This window comes from Austrofundulus limnaeus, unplaced genomic scaffold (assembly GCF_001266775.1).
Source record: "Austrofundulus limnaeus strain Quisiro unplaced genomic scaffold, Austrofundulus_limnaeus-1.0 Scaffold71, whole genome shotgun sequence".
Classification (NCBI taxonomy): domain Eukaryota; kingdom Metazoa; phylum Chordata; class Actinopteri; order Cyprinodontiformes; family Rivulidae; genus Austrofundulus; species Austrofundulus limnaeus.
This window is the reverse complement of record NW_013952473.1, coordinates 1,252,316-1,269,426: the sequence shown is the minus strand read 5'-3', so window position 1 is coordinate 1,269,426 and position 17,111 is coordinate 1,252,316. Positions and strand designations below refer to the sequence as shown.

General features: G+C 38.5%; 1 protein-coding gene across 5 annotated transcripts in view; it reads left to right on the top strand.

Moving 5' to 3' along the window:
• lrp4 (low density lipoprotein receptor-related protein 4) overlaps positions 1 to 17,111 on the top strand; it is a 142,193-nt gene that overhangs the window by 104,712 nt on the left and 20,370 nt on the right. For all 5 annotated transcript variants that reach the window (XM_014010624.1, XM_014010623.1, XM_014010625.1 and 2 more), the window contains 5 exons: positions 1,202 to 1,327; positions 1,708 to 1,938; positions 4,039 to 4,195; positions 4,781 to 4,998; positions 13,349 to 13,525. In XM_014010624.1, the coding sequence (XP_013866078.1) occupies positions 1,202 to 1,327; positions 1,708 to 1,938; positions 4,039 to 4,195; positions 4,781 to 4,998; positions 13,349 to 13,525 (909 nt within the window). The remainder of the gene's footprint in view (positions 1 to 1,201; positions 1,328 to 1,707; positions 1,939 to 4,038; positions 4,196 to 4,780; positions 4,999 to 13,348; positions 13,526 to 17,111) is intronic.

The window sequence follows — 17,111 nt, the reverse complement described above, 5'->3', positions numbered from 1 at the left end:
CTGTGTGTGTCTGTGTGTGTCTGTGTGTGTCTGTGTGTGTCTGTGTGTGTCTGTGTGTGTGTGTGTGCGTGTGCGCGAATGGATCACAACCTGACAATTGTCAGTGAAAATAGTGAACAGGTTGAGGGATTTAATATTCATGACCTCTGTGGAGTCTTGACAAGTTGCCAGTTTCTGCTTTATGTTTATGCCTGATGTAGGTATGTATAATATGTACTAATACTAGTATGAACAACCCCAATGACACTAGGCTAAAGGACTGGTGATGATGATGACAATGATGATGATGATGATGATGATGATGATGACGATGATGATGATGATGATGACGATGATGATGATGATGATAGATATGGAACAGTATGAGATTCTGAAGGCAGGATAACCTTGAGCAAAACAAATTTTCCGCAGTATTGCTGTAATGAAACAAAATTTGACATGAAAAAATGAAAATTTAAACTATTACCACCTAAGTAATATCACATATTGCTTAATAATGATTATATGTCATGTATAATAGTACACTCTTATCTTTGCATGCACTAATGACATCAGAATCTTTCATTTATAGTTTAAAGTGCCTGTGACTTCAAATTTTTGTAATATATATGAAAGCATTTTTAGATAGAAGACATTGATAAAATATTGCAAGAGAAATTTCATGTCGCTGAGATGAACAGTTGTTGAGATATTTGCCTGTGAAGTAACTCAGAGCTCAGAGCAACAGGTTACAAAAGGGTAGGAAATACTATTACAAAAGAATAAAAAGCTCTGCTTTGTTATTTTGGTTTAAGTCATTTAAACCTTGGGAAAAATATGATGAGAAATTGTTTCGACATTTTATCATTGAGGTATATTGGTAATCAGTCTATATTAAGCCTGAAGATTTTTTCAGTAACGTGCTGTGGTGAGCTTTTCTGCATCATGTGATTTTACATACTCATTAACCKCCAAGATGGCTAAATAACCCAACTTGTTTGGCTAAAAACAAGCTGTCAGAACTAAAAAGATGAGCCATAAAAACACACTTTTTAAAACATTTTTTACATCGTTTTCTAATCCAAAAGGTATTTCACAAAAAAGAATGATTTACCTAAAACATCTGCTGTGAGTCAAAAATTTGTTCTGCGTTTATTGTTAATCCTGTGGAAGTTTGACACGAGTGACGTTGCTTCCCCTCTGCCTCTGTGGTCTGTTCCAGATGTGGATGAGTGTGCAGAAGAAGGATACTGCAGTCAGGGCTGTACCAACACAGAAGGGGGGTTCCAGTGCTGGTGCGTGCAGGGCTATGAGCTTCGACCCGACAAGCGCAGCTGCAAAGCTCTAGGTAAAAAAAAAAACTGCAAAAATAATAATAAATAAAACACTTAAATGCTGACATTTGACCACAAAGAGTCAACAAGGTTTGACCTCCAAATATATGGTTTTATAGTGTTTATACTTGCTAAATCAGTAACTGTATCTGCTTTAGTGCTCTGGGGTCCTGGGTTCAGTCTGAAAGTCTGGACTAGATTTAGGTTTGTTCAAGAGCTAGAGTGCAGCAGCCCATCAATCTGCTGCAGACCAGAGTTAAACACAGGTCAGGACTGCTTGTTAAGCTGCTGCCAGAACCCGCATCTTTTTTTTCTCTCCATTGAGATGAATGCTTGCTAATATTAAACTGTGCATTAGTTCCATTCCTGTCCAACCTGTACCCCACTCCTGCAGGTCCAGAGCCAGTGCTGCTGTTTGCCAATCGCATCGACATCCGTCAAGTTTTGCCACATCGCTCTGAATACACCCTACTGCTCAACAACCTGGAAAACGCGATCGCTCTGGACTTCCATCACAACTTAGAGCTGGTCTTCTGGTCGGATGTGACGTTGGACCGCATCATGAAGGCCAATCTAAATGGCTCTAATGTGGAGGAGGTTGTCTCCACTGGTCTGGAGAGCCCAGGTGGGTGCAGCAGCTAATGGGATGTGGGTTCAGCTGTCAGACAACAGGCTCATTCATCATTTATCTCATTTATTCAACTCTCTGCTTCTCTCTGTCTGACTACTGTCTGACTGCTCTGTTCTCCGTCACTCCATCCATCGCTTGCTTCATTAAGTTCAGCAGAATGAAATAAGTACTGCTCAGACTTTTGCTCGTTTAAGTCTCGTCGTTTGTTGTGTTGTCCTTGTCTGCTTCTTTCGTCTTCCTTCATTTTAATTATTCATGTGCCAGTTGTGCTTTATGCTGGTTTCTTATAACTATTTTTTTATTTTTCCTACTTTAGCCTTTTAACTGTTTTGTGTTGTTCTTTAAAGATATTGTTTGTTTTATGTATAATTTTATTTATAGAAATATACAAAAATCTTTCAATAGATGGATTAAAGATTAAAATTACTGAATAAAAAAAAAAATCACAATTTGTTTTAAATATGCAATTAGATTTCTGCAATTTTCAGGGAAAGATTGTGTTTGTCATCATACTTCAGCTAATGATAGAAGCAAGTTACCTGTTATCATTTTAAACCACGGTGATCCTTTAAAGTGCCTGTGACATCAATTTGTTGTGATAAATGTGATTCCACTTTTGGAAAGACCGCATGGATAACATATTGCAAGAGCAATTTCACACCACTGAGATGGACAATTATTGAGATATTTGCATGTGAAGTGACAGGAAGTGATGTCAAAGGGGAATGCCTGCATTTAAACAGAGCTTTGCTACAACGGCAGACAGCAAGGAGTCTTCTGATGTTTCCTTAGATAATTTTAGTCCCTAAAAGAGACGGATGAAGAAAAGTGAGAGTTCAAATAATATAATTTTAATAAACAAAGACCATTAAGTTTTCTTTGTTAAAGAGTTTCCCTTTGATGTCACTTCCTGTTTCACTTTAGCGGAGCGAAATTCAAAGGAAAATGTGCCAGTTGTGTGACAAAATGGGTTCAATCATATGTTTTATGACAATTTTCCTAAATATGAAGATATTTTCTTTGACTTTTTGTATTTGAAGGATATGTACTGTATGTCACAGGTACTTTAACATAACCAGCATCTACCAGTTTCCAGTTGTCAAAGGGTTTTAYCAAGGATAAAACACAGTTCATCACACAACTTTCTGTTTTACTGCAAGGTTCAATTTTACCCAGGAAGTATTGATTACACTAAATTAGATAAACAGTTTGCTTTAAAAGCACACGAAAAATTGATTTTTCTGTCGGCTACTGTTGATTAGCTGTGGTGGGCATCTTTGAACATTATTGACTTCAAAAGTAAATCAGTTGTAGATGCACATTCAGTATTACTTTCTGAATATTTTATTAAAATCTTTCCAGTGGTYATGAAAGATTGTACTAACAGAGGACCAGAGTTAATKTTTCAGTTTGAAATTTATCTCATCTAATGAGTAGCATTTAGAGTTTGTGTGTGAATGACTCAACTTTTGACAAACTTTTAGCTTATTATCTGTAAAACTGAATGAGTTGTAGCTATTTTTNTACATGCACAAAATTCTTTGATTGGATTGAAATGTATTCGGGTTAAATAATTTGAATGTATCAGATGGGCACAGTCTGATAATGACAAGTGTTTAAATGCACTGCCAATCATTATGTGACATTGACATGTCATTATTTCATTATTTTTTAAGTGTTAATTTTTTTTAAGTTTAAATAAAAGTTCAATAAAAATCCTGTTGTTGAGGTCATTTGCTAACATACGGACAAATCCAAATGGTTAATAACTAAACAAAGAAAATGATTGTGTGTGATATGTTTGCTCTCAATGTATCTGTTGGAAATCAGTTTTCGCTACTACYATACCATATTTTAGCTCATTATCTGTAAATAAGCTTGAGTTGTCACTGTTTTTTATGGTCATTTAATCTGTGGCAGGTTATCCAGTATCAAGTTGACTCCAAAAGTTAATCAGGTGTCTTCAGTGTACTTTCACTGATTACTACAGTATATTCAAATTCATCCAATGGTTCATGAGACATTTTAGTAACAAAGAGTCACACAACACACATAAATGTAATCGTATGCCTTCACCTTTCTTTTCATATTCAGGTGGACTGGCTATAGACTGGATCCATGATAAGCTTTACTGGACAGACTCCGGAACATCCCGGATTGAGGTGGCCAATTTGGACGGAACACACCGTAAGGTGTTACTGTGGCAGAACATGGAGAAGCCCAGAGCCATTGCACTGCACCCCATAGAAGGGTATGTCTCCACACACATAAACACACACACACACACACACACACACACACTCTATAATTCATCACAGACGCTTTCAAATCTACACAAATTCATATATGCATATCCCCTCTGGATGTGTCCCAGTTGTAGTGTGGCAGGAGCAGCGATTAAATTTTGGCAGCATGGCATTACCCACAGGCAAGCATCTGTGTGGAACAAGTATTCCATGAAAGGGACAGCCACTAAGCGTGTTTYCCTCTTTTGTTTCATATTGTGTTGTGGCAGGAGAAAGTTTGCACGAGAGGCCCCAGTGAAATTTAAAAGTGGAAAACTTGTGCAACTTATTTGGAAGCTCATTAGAATGGGCTAATTGAAAACCGGGGAGGGGAAAAAAAAAGTTTGTTATTCCTCCGAGGTTGCACATGCCAGATGAGTGATGATGGGCTGGACTTGAGCGTCGAAGACAAAGGGAACTTGTTAAGTCAAACATCTGTTGTGTCTGAAATCCTGACGACAATCTGTTCTTGTCAGAAACCGCTTAAACGCACTCACACAGCTGACAAAGTTTGAACAACTCATCCGATTTTTTAAAATTTGCTTCTTCAGGAAGATCTACTGGACGGACTGGGGGAACACGCCTCGCATCGAGTACGCCAACATGGACGGCTCAAACCGGCGAGTCATCGCAGACACGCACTTGTTCTGGCCCAACGGGCTCACCATTGATTATGCCAGCCACTGCATATATTGGGTGGACGCCAAGCATCATGTCATCGAAAGAGCTGACCTGGATGGACGCAACCGCAAGGCCGTCATCAGCCAAGGTACTCACTCAGCGGCCTATCTGTTGAAAATAAATCCGGAATTTGAGTTTATGTAACAAAATAGTGAGAACAAAAGTTTTAGATAACCATCTTAATTACCTTTTTAATAACACTCATTGAATTACCCCTGATGACTAGGATTGCCCACCCCAGGTGTAGATGTATCTCATTTGAAACAATCTGGACAAAATGGCACCTTCAGTCATTTGTGAGACTTTTTTCAAGGTTAACTATTTTGAAAGCCTAGGTGTGTATTTAATTTGAAAAATTCCAAAAATGTTTTAACAAATGTGACTGGCCTCGGGAAAACCAGCAACAAATCTCCCTGGGGGTGTTTTGAGTTATTAACATAATCTGAAAGGGTTTGTTCTAAGCTATCCAATGGTGTCAAACACTTGGCAATCAGAAAAAAAAATGAAGAAGATATGGCCATTTGAATGTTGGCAATCTAAACAAGATTACAGAGAAAACACCTCAAAGTTCCAGAGGAATTGTCCCCACCAGAGGGCGCTTTCGGGTGGTGTTAAGAATGGCTGTTCATTTACATTAATTTGCATTAATCCCACCCCTGAGCACTGACTGTCAACACAGGTAGGCTCTAGGAAAGTGCACAGACAAAAGCTCAAAAGACTCACAAGACAGAAGCTTGATTTTTGTAACACCACAAGCATGATTATTATTTAAAAGGTGCATGCAATTATAATCCAAGTCTATTTCACCCCATCATCCTTATCTATGATTAAAATAACAAGTGTCGCACTACCTGCTAAAATGTAAATAGTTGTTTTATTTTGTAAAACAACTTGTTCAACTTTCTAGCAGTTCTAGACCACATTTATCTGGGGGAACAAGATGGGGCCAGTGTTTTTTTCATGGGGGCACACAAGGCAGAAGCATGAAGTGCAAAACCTTCATTTTTATTTTTATTTTATTTTATTTTTGTTTGTTTGTTAAAGTAAAACAGTGACCAGGATCAGTTTTACAGGGGCACTGGCCCTGTTCATTCAGTTTAGGACCACCACTGTTCCCCACTCCTGCAGCTGCAATACGGACTCTCACTGCTGGTCTTGATGCTCAATTCTGACCTGTAGATGTGAACGTTCACATTATATATGAAATGTGACCTCTATCAGACTCCTGTGAACTCTAGATGGSGCTGTTGTGACCTGCATGCGCAGATAATGACATGACGTCCCATTCAGCCGGCTGTTTACAGTTAGCTAAACATGCTATCTGACATGCTTGTTTAGTTCAGTGTTTACATCTGAACTTTCTTCTGACTGGGTGAAGCATTTAGATACGGGACCACGACCAAAGAAAGACTTTACTCTTTGGGTATTTCCTAGACATGGGAAATAAAAAGAAAAAAGGCGAAACAATTGGACTGCTGTTCTAAAGACGTGTGGAGTTACAAGATTTAAACTGGAGGTTAGTGTCTGTCGATCCTTCACCCCCACTCAAATGCTCTGAAACTCATCTTCTGTCACTGTGACGTGCTGTAGCTTAGAGCTGTGGTTCGGTTCTGGAGCTGCGTTCTCGATCCTTCTGATCCGTGTTCGTTAAAAAACAGAACAAAATTGCATTAATAGCTGGTATAAATAGCCATGTGTTTCTTTAATACCTGCAGCTCATTGGCTGAAACCAATAACAAAGGTGTGTTAACAACCAGAGAACAGCTTAACAGAACCAGCGTGTTAATCAACTGTGAGGCTCTCCTCTCCGAAACGCAAATTACCTGTCRGCTGTTTTTACTCTGAAAACWGCCTGAATTCATACACAATGTTAACCATTTTAAAACCTCTGAAACTGCTATTTAAAACATGTGGTGGATTCTTCATAACTTCAACTAGTTTATTTTGCCAAAAAACGAAAATCACTATTTTCTCAGTTTGTGCTTCAGAGACTTGTAGCTGGTTTTCCAGTGGCACGTCCCAAATCTGAATGGCATCGTTATTGCTATTAGACAGGGACCAGCAGGGTTTCTTTCCAAATTAGGGGGGAAAAAAAACAATCATTGATCAAATAATGATTTAAAAAAACAAACTTCTTGCTTTGTTCTCTACAAGACGTCACTGATGGCGTTTAGGTTCAACTCCCAGTTTCTCATTCTAAATTCTCATTTCTCGTGATGCTTGCATGCAAAGCACAGCGAGTTTGTAAAAGATGCACTATAATGACACTACTTCACTCCTCCATGTGGAGTTAATCAGGGTCGTATTTCCATCAAAGAGCGTGCACGTGTTTACCAGTGAAACGCACAAAGCCATAAATAAGAACCAAAAGCTAGATGAATRTCTCTGTTTATGAAGTCGCTTCCTCCAGAGAAGTGTGTGTGTGTGTTTGTTTGGAAATGCAAGCATGAAAGGGTACAGCTCTGATACACACACTTGCACGCACTCCTGCATTTTAAAGGTCAGTAAGGCTCATTTCCCAGGTTTTTGCTGATGGTTTTTGTTGTTTCCTGCTGCGTTTGGGCTCTCTACACTTCTAAGTCAGCAAACAAGCAGCCGGCAGGACACTTTGATCACAGTAGGCTGTTGGTAGAAAAACCAGTTAATTCAACAGTGACACTAGAAACGAGGGCAGTGGCACAAGAATTTATAGCCTCCAAGTTGTTTTTGAGACACAAGCAGACAAAGMGCAGACACGCTTTATGGAAGTGTGAGATAAGACTTTCAGCCCAACACTTGGAACAAATAGGGTTTTTTATGATTGCCGGGTTTGATCTGTTAGGTCATAGTTTGCCATACTTTAGGGGTAACTACGTATTAATTCTTAATACTCCAGTCTGTCTCCACAAGGTTGTGATTAGCCACATTGTGGAACAAACAGCTGTTTTAATCTTGGAGGTTCTTGACCAAAAAAGAAACAAGAATAAATCTTCATGACTTCATGAAAAAAAAMCCTCTAATTTTGAATTTAAAATAACAGAAGCGTTGATGTTTGAGCTAATGGTCTTACGGACAGAGTGGCTTTTAATGTGAAAGTTTTTGTTTTGTTTTTCCATGATGAAGTAGGAGGAGGAGTGTGGAAGCACATCAGTGATTATCAAGGCTGCCAAATAATGGGAAGAAAAGCGACAGCGAGGGAAATGTTTGATGTGAGTGTGTGTGCAAGTCATCAGTCCTGTGAGCTGTCCTTAATGCTGTGTGCTCTGAGGATAAAAGGCTGTAATTGGCCCTGTCCTTGCTCCACAGCTTGTGTTTGCTCAGACAACACACGGGACAAATGGAACTTTGTGTGCGTATGTGTGTGTGTGTGAGAGAGAGAGAGAGAGAGAGAGAGAGAGAGAGAGAGAGAGAGAGAGAGAGAGAGAGGCAGGCCGGCAGGCAGGTTTTATGGTTACACTCTGGAGCTGAAGTGCCCAGGAATGTTAACGAGCATTTATCTCCCTGTACCTACAGTTCTGCATGTGGGTTGTGTGCTGGCTGGATAGGGGCCAGTGGCGCATGGCACAGATGATGCTGCTATCCGGTCTGCACACCTGTGCAGCTGGAGGTGGAGGACAGGTGGTAAAAGGACAGTGTGGTTTCTACACATTAGTGTGATTATTATTTATTTATTAAGTCATTTACTGTGCGAATGGACAAAATTACAAAACGCGTCTGTTGAAAAATGTATGCATTGGTGTGTCAGTGAAACTCTGTCTGCTGCAAAATATAATGTTCACTGACTTTTAATGATGCTGCATACACATGGGACAATCCACCACATTTGTTATTTGGGTTACTTATTTGTATTCATTTTCACTCATTATCACTCAATGGTGAAAGACAAGTGATGTTTCTGCCGCTGTGTTTGTGTGTCTGTTAGCAAAATATAAACCACTGGACACATTTAAATGAAACTTGCAAAAAAGTAGCCACTGTCAATGCAATTCAAGATGGTGGCCACAGCCAGCTGACCTTGAGAAACAAATAATGGCTACAATGCAATACAAAACAACTTTATTTATAAAGCACTTTAAAAACAACACTCTCTGCCAAAGTGCTGGACACTAATAAAACGCATAAAAGCCAACATCAAAACAATTTGTGTGTTAGCATAGCATGGTGAATTGAATGGAAACCAAGTTTTTGGAACATTATTGCAGAGGAAATCCATGTTGGCTGAAAACTGTGGACTGCAACCCAATGATACCTCGTTGATGCTCCTATATCCAGATCTCTGCTTGAGAAATCTGGTGTAGGTCTTTGCTTTATAAAAGTTTGTTTTGACCTTGTGCTCTGTAGTTTGACATCAATAGAAACCCAGTTGAAAAGGTAATAAAATGACTAAAGATGACTGCTGACTTTTCTATTATCCTTTAAACTAAGCAGCTGTCAGTGCAGCTGGAGGGGACGCTGTGTTACTGACGAGCTCGGAAACGAAGCRCGACAGGTTGGGCTAAGGTGCGAGGTGACGGAGTCGCCACGTGTAGGTTAAAGGGGACAAATCTGTGAAGACTCGGTGGGACGTTTGATGTTCCTGTCTGCCTGCAGCTGCTCCTCCAGCTGTCCCGGAAATGTGATGCGGGGTTGGGTTGGGGGCACTGAGATGACAAGAAAGAAGGTGACCGTGTGGAGGATGACTCAGAAGAGGGAAGAAGGTGTTTTGTTTTTCTCCTGTTGGGATAAGATAGAAGAAAAAAAATGCCTGTATCACTTCACTCACACCTGGACCTGTTTGTGGTTGTGGGGGGATGAGAAAACAGAAAATGCTCTTTTGTCATCTTGACTGTCTTTACTGACTATAAACAATGACCGTTTCCCACTCTAACAGGGTTGGCTCTAACAGTTATTACCAAAGTGTGTTGGGGAGGATGTTCAGCTACTACCACATCAGAGTTTAGCTCATTATCAGATTTTAAAATCAGTTTGCTTCTTTAGTCATCATTCATAGGGTTGAGTACAAAAATAGATTACCGGTAGTTGTTGAATAGTTCATGAAATATTTTGCTAACAGACTACAGCTATGTTTRCATGCACACCATTCTTTAATTGGATTGAAATGTATTTAGGTTAAATAATCCAAATATATTGTTTCATGGCCACAAAATGAATTAATCTGATCATGATCGTGTTTCCATGCACCAAGCTTTCATTCAGAAAAGAAGTACTAACGTGCAGAGTTGTAAACTTTCCCTAAAAACCACAAAAGAAGAACACAAAACAATTGTCTGTGTTATCCCTCCAGCTTTTCATGTACTTTTCTAAAAACCACTTTCAGCTATCAAGWTAATTTTGAGTTCAAAAAGAAAAAAATAAGTAGGTCCTCTGGATGGGTTCTTCTTTAGTGAAACGTTTCGTCTCTCCTCCAAGAGACTTCTTCAGTCTGATGAGTTTCAGGTGAACTCAGCCTTATAAGCACTGCCTCCAAATGGACAAACAGGTTAGTCACATGCAAAAGAGGGCCATCGCCTACCAATAGGCTTGATTAGCTCTATTGTTCATGGAGAGTCTTGTGCCCCATCACCTGACCCGTGTCGTGTTATGTGTATGTAGTGAATGCAAGCGGGGGTTCAACATCCCCTTGTTTTTGTCCCTCTTTTGTGTTGGTATCATTGGGGCCCTGGTTCACACYTTTTGCTCACTGGGGGCTGAGTCATACTTGCAATAACAGCRTTGTAGGAACGTTTCACTAAAGAAGAACCCATCCAGAGGACCCGTTTATTTTTTCTTTTTGATTTTTTTTTCCAACTGGATTACTGAGGTGCATCAGGACATAATTTTGAGTTCTTTCAAAGATTCTTATAGAAATATTGTATTGCTAACAGACTAATTTTGCTTCCTGGACACATTAGCATTTAGCCAGCCAGAAATGCACCATGTTGACATGGGGTGCACATTCACAGTTTGGCCAGTTTTCCAAAACAAGAATAACACGATCAGAATAAGTGTTTACGTGCACTCTGTTTGGATTATCAATTGGCATAAACCACCGAATTGCAAATTCATTCCGATCGAGCTGAATCAGATCAAAATGTTTCAATTGGGGGCGTTTATTCTCATTACTTGTCCATGTCAGCATGGCTACTGAGACACAGACAAAACCAGCATGGCTTTGCCTTTGTCAACTTTCTTCTTCTGTAGTTAGCAAAGGTGCATTTTTGATTTTATTCTTCTGGAGTTGAGCTTACACTTGAGTACACAAACACTGCTCTGATTCTTATGGTTCATTATCATTCCAGTCTCATTCCAGTTGAGGCCATTTACCAATTGACATTTATGTTAGGCTGTAAAACACTCGTTAAGCGAGCAGCGCTGTTTTGAAAAGCCAAGCACCACCACGGCTCGAGGAGAAGAAATCACTTTTTCCATCCATTCAGCGCTTCCAATCCAACTGCATTTTTTTCCTCCTGCTTTACTGGAGAAGGACCAAGGGAAAGATCATGTTGAACAAGTATGGTGGAAGATCCAGGCTGAGCAGATGTTCTCACTGTGGACGTGTTTGTGTGCACATCCTATGTTTATTTAAATCCAGCGTTAGGTAATAATACAAGTCCGCTATTTGTGTAACTGCAGACTTGGATAAAAATGTCCCAGGCAGTCAGCTTTAAGACCCTTAAGCAATCAGTGAGGTTCTCACATGTAAACATTGTTATCTCACAGGCAAAGTACAATAAATAATAAACAATCCTGATATTTACATAGTCTCCAGTTTTTTCCCCTCAGGTTMAAAATGTGCTAGGCAGATTTTCAGACATATTCTCTTTAAATTTAACTATGAAAAGTGTTCTTTCTGTTATTCTTATTATACTTAGTTTTCTTTTAAATAATGTATATTGCTGTCTGCTTTTTATGCCATTGTTTTAGATTTAGTTAGTTTTATGTTGAGAAGTGATGAAATTATAGCTATTTTTTCAATTCTAAAGAATACCATTATGCACACTAATGTAACAGTTTGAGTGAGTAGACTTCCTAAAGTAAATGGCTAAATGGATGATTTGCTAAGAGAAAAAGTGGGTCGACACCAACAGGTAATGACAATGTATGTAGCAAAATACATAGTGTTCATATTTGTTGGGGACTATGCTCAGCTAGAACCACTCCCARTTTTATTTCAATATCTGTAAAACTGGCTGAGTTATAGCCATGTTTGTGCAAAGTTCAGTTAGCTGTGGTGGCCATCTTGAATTGGGCCGACTCTTAAAAGTTAATAAGTCATAGTAGATGTACATCATTGATGGTACATGATTACTTYCTAAAAGTTTCATTACAATCCAGCCAGTGGTTCATGATATTTTGCTAAAAGAGTTGATTTTTAAACATAATAAATATAAAGTTGTACAAAGTTTTAMCATGGATTGGACAGAATCAGTCAGCATTCAGATTATCAGTTGGGGCTGACTCTCAGTTACTACCACCCCAAATTTTAGCTCAGTATCTGTAAATATGACTGAACTATAGCTGTGCATGTGTTTGCTGAAGTTAATCAAATTTAACTTTCATTTCAACCCTCTGGTTACTTTCTGAAAGTTAAAATACTATTGTTCAGTGATTGAGTAGATATTTTGCTAATGGTACAAAAAAAAAACATTATTGCTCCACTTTTGCATTTTGGCAGGAGATAAAAGCACTTGCAAAATGTTTTAGGATGACAGAATTCCTCATATTTGTAAACACTTTTGACACTTGTTTTTTTTTTAATCGTTATAAAAAAAAACCTGCATGAAATCCCTGTTGTTCACCATTAAACATACATTGGTACAGTTACAGGAACACTTTTATTATCCTTTTTTTAGGTTGAAAGCATATATAATGTGCACACTGTTTGTACATTAAAGATAAAATCTGGGATATATTCCTGTCGAGATTACAATCTTCCATTAAAATCTRCAATATTAAAAACAATCTGTCATTGTGGGCCTAAATAGAAGAGACCATTGTTTGTCTAGAACTCAACCTAAAWGTTTCCACTTGATGTCCCATTCAGATTTTGGATAGGAAAGTGAGATTATGCATGGGAAACCATGGGYGCGCCTTTTGTTTGGAGTTTCATTGACCACAATTAAAGCAGCCACAGGCAGGCCAGATGAGAGGCAGAGTAATTGAAAGCAGCTCTGCATGAAGACAGGATGACATCAGTCAAGACCACAGTGCTGAATAAGAAAATGTTGAGAGAGTGTTGGTGACACGAGCCAAAAATAGGATCTTTCCTTTACTTGTGTGATGACTTAAATGTGACACCCAGGATTGTTATTTAGGCCCAATATAAAGTTGATGAACTTAGCATTTGTGCTTGTTTACTTTTATAAATACCCTTTCTAAAAAAAAGCATTTTGTTTTATTGATTTGTATTTTTCTTTCTTTGCCACTTCGTTTAACACTTTGCTTACTTTCATATTTTTATTTGGTCTCCATGTTTTTAGGCCTGCCTCATCCATTTGCCATCACAGTGTTTGAGGACAGCCTCTACTGGACCGACTGGCACACCAAGAGCATAAACAGCGCCAACAAATTCACCGGCAAGAACCAGGAGGTTATCCGGAACAAGCTGCACTTCCCCATGGACATCCACACCCTGCACCCACAGCGACAGCCTGCAGGTCAGTACACAGCTGAATTCCCCCTGTTTACTCTGTAACATATTTGATGGCTTGAATCAGACACTCATCGTGTTGTAAACAGCAGTAAATCTACAAGGCAATTGATTAATATTGTGTATTTCTGGATTAGTTGTTGGTCAAAAACTTTGTGGGTGCTTTAGGATTAGGATTAATTATGTTTATGTCTTAATTGGTTTAAAAGATGTTTCACAACCTTCTGTTAAATATATAAAAAGATGACGGTAAAAACACAATATACTCACAGCCAGTGTCTAACTGTTGGAGACCATTGACGGACTCTAAATTGTGAGAAAATTGGATGAAAACGTGAAATCTACATTTCAGTCTGTTTTTTTTTTTTTTTTTTTTTTTTTTTTTTTTTTTTTTTTTTTTTTTTTTTTTGAGTGTTTGTAATGAGCACGCTATATTAACACAGTTTTTTAACCAAAGCCTTTTTTCATGTTCAGATCTGTATTCTGGGTTGTGTGTATTGTTTCAAAGCCCGCTTCTTCCTACATCAAACCCATCTCCGCTCACTTTGTAACCGCCTTGGCAACCGCCTCCTTGTTTATGATCTAATGTGCTGTAGTTAGCTGTTGAAAGAAGATGGGCAGATGTGTGTCATCGGTGTGATGAGAGTCAGAGCTGTAACATGAGACATTTTGTCAGTCTCTAGAATCATGGAAAACTAAATTGGGAAAGGTTCAAGACACACTTGGTAACCCTGCCGACAAAAACGGGTTCAAAATTCAAGAAAACAAAAGAGTAAACCTTAGCAACTCACACACGGAAATAAAGGAACCATGTAAAGGTTTCAAGAGCATTTGGAGACGATTGCAACCCAGTGGTATACTGAAGTCAACATTATTAAGAAAATACTTCTATATTCAGCTACTTACTTCTCATACTTAACCCATGCCCCCCTGTACATTAGCCAGAATTGCACTTCTTGTTTACTACTCCTGGTAACGATTAATTAATTAATAATTGGGTCAATTATTTAAACAGAYATTTGTGGTATTTACTAAAGTGTCAGAATCTTGCACACAAACAAAAAATCACTGTAGCTACTGTCTACTGAAAGCAAGAATCTCAGATCTCCCAGGAGGAAAGAAATCCTTTTTTATGCTCCTTCCTTATTTTCTGTGAAAGAGCAGCATCTGCTGTGATGCTTACTCTTCTGATAAAACCTCACTTTAATTTGATACAAGAGGATTTTAACAGAACTTGTAATTGCTGAGGAACACTCAGGTTTATTCTAGTAATTTTTGAGCAGGTTGTTTTAAGTAGGTGTTTCAGGTTTGTAGGTTCTAAATGAGCTTTATCAYTTGGCTGTGCTTCTGTTTGTTTTGTGACAGCCGAGAGTTTTTGTAATGTAATTTGCAACTTTAGGCAAATTCTTGGTTGGCAGCTTTAAGCAGAATGTGAGGGAAAGAGRATATATATTTTAATATCAAAACAAAGTAGTTTCAACACAATGAAGACATTCTAAAGTGAAAACTCACCTCACTCTGTGGTAAACGCACAGATAAAAGAGTGATTTGTTGTCCTGGTGTTAGACCCTGTGGTGAACTGGCCAGTTGAGTAGTGTTCATCAGTGTGACAGCAAAGGCTTGTGTTCTTTCATAACAAACYATGTTGCAGTTGACATACGACCAAGAGAAAGTTTGGGTTTTCATACGGATGAAAAATATTGTAACAGTCTGACACTAATATGAACTGTGAGGTGCCTCTGTGCTGCCAGCGGGAGGTCAGGCACTGATCCATTTGTTTTAGCTGTGAGCCTGTCAGTCATGTGAGCTCATGTCTGTGGAAGTGCCTGAACAAGGGAGACGCTTTAGTTCTGTTGGTGTGTGAGATGTGAAGGAAGTGTGCTGACTACAGGAACCATGTGTTTCAACCTGAGATGCAAATGATTTGGATTTATTCCTAACAGCGTACAAAGTCAGAGTCACTATCAAAGGCCATAAAGCAGAACAAGTCCTACAAAAGGTACAAAACAAGATCATCATTAAACCAAGGAAGAGGTTTCTGGTTTTAACTTTGGTATTTTTGCATTGTAAGGCCCAGCATGGCCTGGCCTGGCAATGGTTGTGTTTATTGCTGCCACAATGCGGGTGGGGATAATCAAATGAAAAATGTGAAAATCTTTATGTGATTTCATTTTATTTGCGACAACAATGGATGACATCAAGCTTGTGGCACTTCTCTTTGTTCTCTATATAATTCAAGACCAGCTGAAACAGAGACCGAGACCACGTCTAATCCGCCCCAGCAGCCCGGCCTGAACAGAACCCCAGGTCTCTGGGTTCCAGAAGCCAGGCTGGAAGAGGGCCAAAACTGMAAATGCAAATACTCTCAGCCATGCCAGGCCTTACTATGTAAAAATGCCATGACACATGCAGGCTAACCCTCTTCCAGTGGCTAACTAATTTGAACCTTCATGCATGTRACCAAAACATCRCATGTGGATCAGGTCAACAAAGACCTAAACGATGATTTCAGCTTGCATAAACAGCATTTCACTATAGTTTTAAAGTTTGGAACTTTGTACATTCCAGATACAAATGAGAAAAATTGATGGATTAGAAGCAAAATGTCTCATAAAACAACAAAAGAAGTCAAGTTGCCTATAGAAAGAGAAACTTTGTAATATTTCCATATCCTTGATAATGAAGAATCTACACCAAAATGCATGAAATTAGGTTCTATGCAATATGGAAAAGTATGAAAATATATTGAATTGGCTTTTTTCTTTATACGTATCCAGACTTTGAAAATGCAAAAYGTCTGGAAAAAACACTTATCTTTCCAGCTTTATTTCCATATCTTGTTTTGTAAAAGCTAAAAATCAGAATTGCTGAAAATAACTTACTCAACTACTTTTTACATTGAGTTTTTTTATAACAACATACGATATTGTGAATTTTAGTTGAAACTGTGAAATGTTTGGCATACCAATTAAACTTTAGAAATCTGCTAAATAAACAAAAAATTACCTTTTATGTAGCACGTACTACGAGATTTTCATCATGCATTGTGTGTGTGAGAGAGAAATTAATGTTCTTGTATTACTCAACATAAAATGATCTTAGTCTAAAGTTTTAGGCCTGAAAGGTGGTGTGTCATAAGCAGTCCTTTAAAGAATATGAGGCCCTTCATTTTAAAAGGCACCTTGCATTTAAGAAGACTGAGAATTTGAAGGCTATAACCCTRATATAAAATTTGTTTCCAGTTTATCTTCTGTTTACAGTCTGTACTGTACAGAAATAAACCTTTGTTTTGTTGTTGTAGTCATCAAAAATGAAACACAAACTGGTTGAGAAATCCTAAAGTCTCACCCTGGAAAAGTCTGCTATTTTAACATGGGAAATGTTCAGTATCCAGGATAAAATGATTGGACGATTTTACCAAATGTGCTTTTTCTGTGGAGATTTTTAAAGCTAAGCTACAGACCCACTTGTTCACTCTGTTTTTTGTGCATTAACCCTGCATTTATATTCCAGCAAAACTCATTGGGCCTCATGCAAGAACCGTTCGTACGCACAGATTTGTTCTTAAATTGTGCGTACGAGTGATTTAGGAT